The sequence below is a fragment of the Sprattus sprattus genome (genome assembly GCF_963457725.1).
Source record: "Sprattus sprattus genome assembly, chromosome: 2".
NCBI classification, from domain to species: domain Eukaryota; kingdom Metazoa; phylum Chordata; class Actinopteri; order Clupeiformes; family Clupeidae; genus Sprattus; species Sprattus sprattus.
In genome coordinates, this window is record NC_137921.1 from 6,176,296 (window position 1) to 6,183,795 (window position 7,500).

The 7,500-nt window shown below is 49.2% G+C and overlaps 1 protein-coding gene across 1 annotated transcript in view; it reads left to right on the forward strand.

Moving 5' to 3' along the window:
- plxna2 (plexin A2) overlaps nt 1-7,500 on the forward strand; it is a 92,806-nt gene that overhangs the window by 13,625 nt on the left and 71,681 nt on the right. The window contains 1 exon segment of the mRNA XM_080833442.1: nt 6,137-6,288. Within this exon segment, the coding sequence (XP_080689568.1) occupies nt 6,137-6,288 (152 nt within the window).

Here is a 7,500-nt window from a genome sequence, read left to right on the forward strand (position 1 = left end):
AATGATATTTGATAAAAAAAGAATAAAATCCTTTCATAAATAATCCTGTGATCAGTTTAATGGCCATCCATGAAGAGCAGGCCATGGTCAGGCAATGGGCATGGTCTCAGGGGTATTTTCACAGGTTGGTAAAGATAGTGAAGCCATGAACCTGAAATACTGTAAGTCCAAACCTGGTGGCTGAAAGCAGCCTCAAACCCTCCAAACCTGGTCGCTGAAAACAGCCTCAAACCCTCCAAACCTGGTCGCTGAAAACAGCCTCAAACCCTCCAAACCTGGTCGCTGAAAGCAGCCTCAAACCTGGTCGCTGAAAACAGCCTCAAACCTGGTGGCTAAAAGCAGCCTGAAACCCTCCAAACCTGGTGGCTAAAAGCAGCCTCAAACCTGGTCGCTGAAAGCAGCCTCAAACCTGGTCGCTGAAAGCAGCCTCAAACCTGGTCGCTGAAAGCAGCCTCAAACCTGGTCGCTGAAAGCAGCCTCAAACCTGGTCGCTGAAAACAGCCTCAAACCTGGTGGCTGAAAGCAGCCTGAAACCCTCCAAACCTGGTGGCTGAAAGCAGCCGCAAACCTGGTCGCTGAAAGCAGCCTCAAACCTGGTCGCTGAAAGCAGCCTGAAACCCTCCAAACATTGCTCCAGAGTGCAGTCCTATGTGGGTCATCCTTGAGTAGACTCAGTCAGCAGCGCAGCTGAAGAGAATGCAGCTACTCACATTCCTCTACAGTCTCCCAAAATCTATGAAGCTACACACACACACACACACACACACACACACACACACACACACACACACACACACACTCACACACACACATAGACACACAGAGATACACTCACACACACATACATACGCGGACTGAATGCTTAAGAGGGTAAACAAGGTCTGCAGTGAAAGGAATGATGAATAAATCATGGAAGCCCCCTTTCTCTTCCGGCTGCAAACAGCATTGATGATGACCATGCCTGTCCAGCCAGACAGAGCCTGACGCTGCAGCAGATCCGGCCCTGTTCTGGCCCTGTTCTGGCCCTGATCCGGCTCAGTTTGAGTACACCCACCTGTCTGCAGAGGATACTGCTCAGTCATCCATAAATGCCACTTAAATTTAAACAGGATGTCTCCTGTTGGAGTTCATTTTTACTTCAGCTCTGGGGTTGCGTTTAAGTCTCCATCCCCCAGTTTTCTCTCCTCGGTGCCTACCAACGTAGCCACTAACCACATGGCATTTAAGGGAAAATAATGTATTTAGAGTGCAGTTTACGCCGCGAGAAAGCAGACTTTAGTTCGTTTTTTTATCCACCTCGTCAATTGTCCTTCTGCTCTGAACGAGACGTGCCTGCGTCACCTTACGCAGATCTGAGGCGCTGCAGTGGAGCCGATCGCACCTCTCTCACCACATAACACCTCCAGTGAATCGCCTTAATTATGGCCGCCCATGGAGACTTGTCGTATCCTCGGCAGAGCGTCAGGAGAAATGTCTCCATTTAATGCCGTGCGTGGGAGCTTGTGTAAGGCAATGCACTGTGTTCCCAGACGACCAGCCTTAACAACACCCTCACGCTTCAGGAGCGAAATCCTTCAGATGAGAGCAATGCTCTATATATATTCTCAGGTGCATATTGAAGTCCAAGTCCCTCTCTTCACCTGGGAAATTAAACTACAAAAAACAGTTGGCCTAGCCTGATCGGAGCCAGATCAGAGCGAGACCCTTACCGGCGTCTGCTGAGCTGAGAGAAATACCTCCATGTCAACCGTTTCAACTCTATGAGCTCTAGTGTGAGTCAATCTCTCAGTCTCTCAATACTCTCAGACTGCCTTTCTTTACCTTTACTGCCCCTCTTTGCACCTGTTCTCTTCCTAAGCAGTCAGATGTGGCCCAGGTGAGGACCAGAGTCTTTGCTTATCTGAGATGACAGATGTAAGGTGGTGAGGAGAAGACTAGGCTAATAGACAAAAGAGTGTGTTCAGTGACAGGTTCTTAGGGCTGGTATCTGAAGTGTGAAACCGAGGAGTCTATGTGACTTAATGAGGTTGAGATAATCGTGTGAGTGAGCTGCACTGTGAGTAGTGGTGGCAAAGCAGACAGCTGGCCTCCATTTCCCTCTCACCCTTCAGTATTCTTACATCGTCATCATCACGGCTCTTTAGGAGAGCTGGCCTCCATTTCCCCCTCATTCTTCAGTATCCGTCAGTATCCTTATTTACCATGACTCAGACTACATGTATGAACTAGGCCCTTATTCTTAAAGCCTCTACCCCTTGCTTACCCCAGGCACACTAGACTAGTCCCCCTTTTACTCTTATACTTCAACATCCACGAATCATCTGCATCCGGGCTCCATATTCACCGCTACAGCAGTGAGGCTAAATATCCAAACCAGGCCCTGCTTCTTAAAGCCCCACTCCCTTGGCCTTCCTGCTGTGGTGCGAGAGGCTCTGGATTAGCCCCCGCTGGGAGTGCCTTCCTTCGAGGGTCTTGTCTGGATTAGGGATTAAAGACGATCACCTCGGTCTCATTCTCTCCATGCACTGGTACCCACAGATCATTCCCCCTAAGGCCCCTTCATCACTGTAATTTACTGTAACATGAGACTCAATGGGGTTTGAATAACAGTTTAATCTCCATGGACGCTCTAGTTGTGGAATGTCAGATACCAGTGGATAAGGATTTTATAAAGCTTAACGTGTTTCGGCATTCTAGCTTTAAGATGTCGTCAGTGTTGTTTGTTGGTATAACTAGCGAGCCAGGTCATTAGCTGTTCATTAGGAGTGTTGCTAAGGAAATGAAGGATTCTTTAACGGATGTCTCAGTGTAACCTCACAGTTAGTGGTAGCATTAAGCTACTTCCTATGATGCTCCACATTATTCCGATTATTCCTATTATTCCGTCTCTGTCCATTTGGTGAATTTGAACCGTAAGCTACATATCACAAACCTGGGCCACCAGACCCCCATGGCCCTCTCTTCCTGTGGATTTCCACCAGGGTGCCAGCTCTCTCTCGCTCCCTCTATCTCTCTCTCTCTTTCTCTCTCTCTCTCTCTCTCTCTCTCTGCCTCTGGATTAGCCACTCGCTGCTGAGAACGAACCCTTTTCTTTTAGGATCTCATCTGGATTAGGCCCCTAAAAAGATGATCACCCCATTCCTCGACATGTAGGTCAACTCTCCTCCCCAAAATCTTACCCCCCACCCCGACACCCCCTCCTTCAAATCCGCCTCCGCACAGCAGTAATTCGTAATTAACCAGCCCTGGTATTACTACCAGCACGTCCACACACACCCCTCAACACCCCCTGAACCACCACAGGCAGCTGACAAACAAGGGCAGCCTGCTGGGAAATGCCCACCACTGGCAGAGCCCCACGCAGAGAAGGGCAGTGGATCCTGTGGAGAGAAGCCAGCGGATTGAGTGCACAAAGAATAAGGCATCTTCCTCTCACTGGGGGGCAATAGATTGGCTCGCATTATGCATTTAAGTGTATGTGTATGTGTGTGTGTAAGAGAGAGAGAGAGAGAGAGAGAGGGAAAGAGAGAAGGAGAGAGAGAGAGTATGTTTATGTTCCATGGTGCCCAAGGGCAAAGGATATGAACAAAACAATTCCCCATAAAGGTCTACTCAGATTGATTCCTTGCCCTTTGCTGTGTCAGAGACACTCCAGTCCCCCTCAATTACTGCTGGCTGGAAGGAAAGAAGACAGGCCTCACAACGGCAGGTCTGGGAACAGCAGTCACCGCCACAGAGCAGCCATATCAGTGGCTGAGAGCTGAGGCATGAGAGCGGTGGGTGGGTGAGTTAGACTGGTCAAACAAGGAGCTTCTTTGTCCTCGTCAAAGCGCCTTTGATGCTTTGAAGCGAGGAAACAGGCAATGTTATATTTATCCCGGCAGAACAGCTGAGCCGGAAATGGTTCTGCCGCAGTTCTGGTGCAGTTCTGGCCCGGATTCGGCCCCAGCTCGGAACTGTACTGGACTCAGAGACATTTCTCATGAATGGAGGTTCTGGTCAGGGCTCGAACGTCATGCTTAAACCTGATTTGAAAGCCGGGTACCCAGGGATTAATCGTCTTTGCTCTACACGGAGATCCTGTCCCCCTTGCTAGGACCTGGTGTCAGCGTACTTTAATTATACGCCACCTCTTTCCGAATGGGAGAGCTCTGAACTTCCTTATTTCCGCCATTCCCAGAACTAAGTCCCTAAACTTATTCGGCTGCTTATGTAACAGAACCATTGTAAAAGTCCATTCCAATTGTCGCAGCCTCCGCCTGACGTGGATATATTTAGCTTATCATCTAGCGCACCCTGTGTTTTCCCTCCGAACCTTGCAAGCCAAAGCAGCAATAAAAGATTCATGTATTCCAGGCCTCCGGCAGTGCGGTGACACACTTACTTTACATCCAGAGCAATTAATGTCCACTAAAACCAGATTACAATGCAGAAGTCCCACTGGGCCCCCACGACCACTACTCCACTGCTCAACTACTCCACTGATCCACTACTCCACTGCTTTCTGGGGGAGATGAACAGCCGACAGAGGTGTGTGTGTGTGTGTGTGTCGGGGGGGGGGCTGGCAGGAGTGTGGGGCTCTCACGTGATTGGCTGCCGCACTGGTGCTGGGCATGATTGGGGTTCAGCCCACACACACTGTTGGTTTTAGCCACGGCGTGTGTGTACCTAATGGCATATTGATTTGGGAGTGTAGACGTCAGCCCTGCACACAAAAAAATCCCCCGTCCTTCTTTATTCATCCCTCTCCTCTCCCCGCCCGCGCTCCTCATCTTTTCTCCTCTCTCTCTCCTCTCTTTCTTTGTCTGTCTATCATTCCCTCCACCTCATTCCCTCGTTGTGGTCTCTATCTGTATTTTCTTTTCTCTCCCTGACTGGCTCTCAGGGTCTTTTTCTCTTTTCACTGTGATTCACTTCCTCCCTCAGCACCCCCCTCTCTCTTTCTCTCTCTCTCTTTCTCTCTCTCTCTCTCTCTCTCTCTCTCTCTCTCTCTCTCTCTCCCTTCCACATGCTATCTCCCTGGTGGTGAGGCCTGGAGATCAGCCAAGACCCTGCAACTCCTGTTTTCTTTTTACGGCACAGAAGGCTCCAAGCCTCCCAGAGCCAAGGTCGTGCTGGGAAGCCATATTGTACTTTATTAGAAGGTGGGCTGCACTAATATGGCCCCCTGTTAGATTTATCGCCCATGGCAACAGAACGCAAAAGCTTGTACGGAATTGGAGCAGGTTCCAGTGTTTTAATGTCCCCCCACATTTTCATGTCGAACAAAACCTCATCTATTAATGCATAAATCGTACCCCCAATATAAGAACGAACAGAAGGGTGGAAAATAAGTGCAGGTGTTCATTTCGTACGGCTTTAATACGGGCAGCTCTGCTGAGTACTGCATAATAAATGTGTCCCCTCCGTGTGTCCCTGACAGTGTGTGTGACCTTTCAGAGTTACTGTAACTCCCGTGACGGAGTTAACCGGGGTTCAGTGTGGAGTCACAAATCCCTGTCTGTTCCGATAAAAACATATTTTGAAGTGCTCGTTCAGAAAGGTTAGAGGACTGTAAGGGGTTTGGGGGGAGGGTGGGGGGTGGGGGGGGGAGTCAGAGAAGGTTAAGCTGCTGTTAAATGGGTGAACACTCAAGTGAGGAAGCACCTTTTTGCTGTCTGATGTTTCCTGTAGCTCAATGGCTGGAGCGAGGCGTTAACAACACCAAGGTCCCAACGGGCTCCCGAGAGAACTCATAGTCATCTGCACTGGACTGGAAGCTGATTAACAGCACACATACTCAACAGCACTCATACTCAACAGCACACATACTCAACAGCACACATACTCAACAGCACTCATACTCAACAGCACTCATACTCAACAGCACTCATACTCAACAGCACACATACTCAACAGCACACATACTCAACAGCACACATACTCAACAGCACTCATACTCAACAGCACTCATACTCAACAGCACACACTCATCTGCACACATACTCAACAGCACTCATACTCATCTGCACACATACTCATCTGCACACATACTCATCTGAAGCTGATTTGGATAAAAGTGGCTGCTAAGTGAATGCATGTAAAAAAAAGAAAACAAAATGTCTGATCTGCTGAAACCCCATTTTGTTCCCCCCAGGTGAACCCAGTTGCCGGACCGCCAGAAGGGGGCACCAGGGTGACCATCCGCGGCCTGAACCTGGGCTTGTCCTTCTCGGAGATGGTGAACAACGTTCAGGTGGCGGGCGTCAAGTGTACGCCTCTGGAGGACGGCTACATCATTGCCGAACAGTGAGTCATGTGCCCTTTATGCACTCACTTCGAAGTTAACACACACTGCAGTCGCTGTAGTCGCTGTAGTCGCTGTAGTCGCTGTAGTCGCTACGCTAACTTAAAATATCACTGGGTCATTTTTAGACTGTTGTGAGACACAGCATGGTCATGGTGCTGTGTGCCGCAATTCAAACACTCTAATTGGATTCGGCTTGAGGATGTCTGGAAATAGAACAAGCTCGAGGACATGGAGGGTTTAACCCGTTTGGCGACTGAAATGATTAAAAAGCTGCTAGCGACTTCCATGAAGGATCTTTCACATCTCTCTCTTCTTTGATTGTAATTATACAAACCCTTTGTCGCTCTCCGGCACGGAAGCTGGGGCTGGGTTGCTTAACGAACCGGCCTCTTTCGCTGGCAGCTATCAAACCTTGTGTCGACTTGCTATAAAAGCGTTACGAGCTCTTAGTTCCCTTTTGTTTCTGCTCCATCGAGCCCTGCAGTTATTCTCAACGAGACGAGAAGCGTCTTCACCGCAGCCAGCAGACTGTAAAGAATTTGGCCCTCCGTCAGTCCTGAAAGGGTTAATCGGGAGCAGTCAGCCCACAGTTCCCCGCACCGAAGAGGTTGCCTAATTAAGACTGGTCTGTCCTCCCCTAAGGGTGTGAGCATCACTCATCACTCAACATCTGCACGTGTTTACTCTCTTAATTGTCCTACCCAAACAACCGAGTCAACCCTCAGTCCTCGAGCTCATGAGCTAATTTGTTAATGTCGCGTCTTTGATTTTATCCTTTTTGCCCGAGTTGCTTTTCGTGCTGTGCACTCGGAAGAAATAAATGTGCTGACTCATTTTTGTTGTCAACATGGCTGCCAGCCCCCCCAACCCCTCTCCCCCGCCCCAATGTTTTTTTCCCGCCCAACCCCCAGTGGAACTGAGGATCCAATAGCCCACATTGCCTTATTACTTTTCAGCACCCAGACAGACCTGAGAGTAGAGAGAACAGGTGGAGAAAAGTGGAATTAAGGTTGAACAAAGTGAAGATCGAAAAAGGAAACTTTCTACTGAGTGGAGACAGAAAAAGATTGGGAGGAGGAGGGAGTGGAGGGGGGAGTTGGGGACAATGACTTTGCGGCATCAAGGGAGCTAGAGGAACACGATGTGTCAGTGCTATACGGCCAGACAGCTTTCGCTCTCTCAGGAGCCTTTAACCTTAATTCCTACCCTGC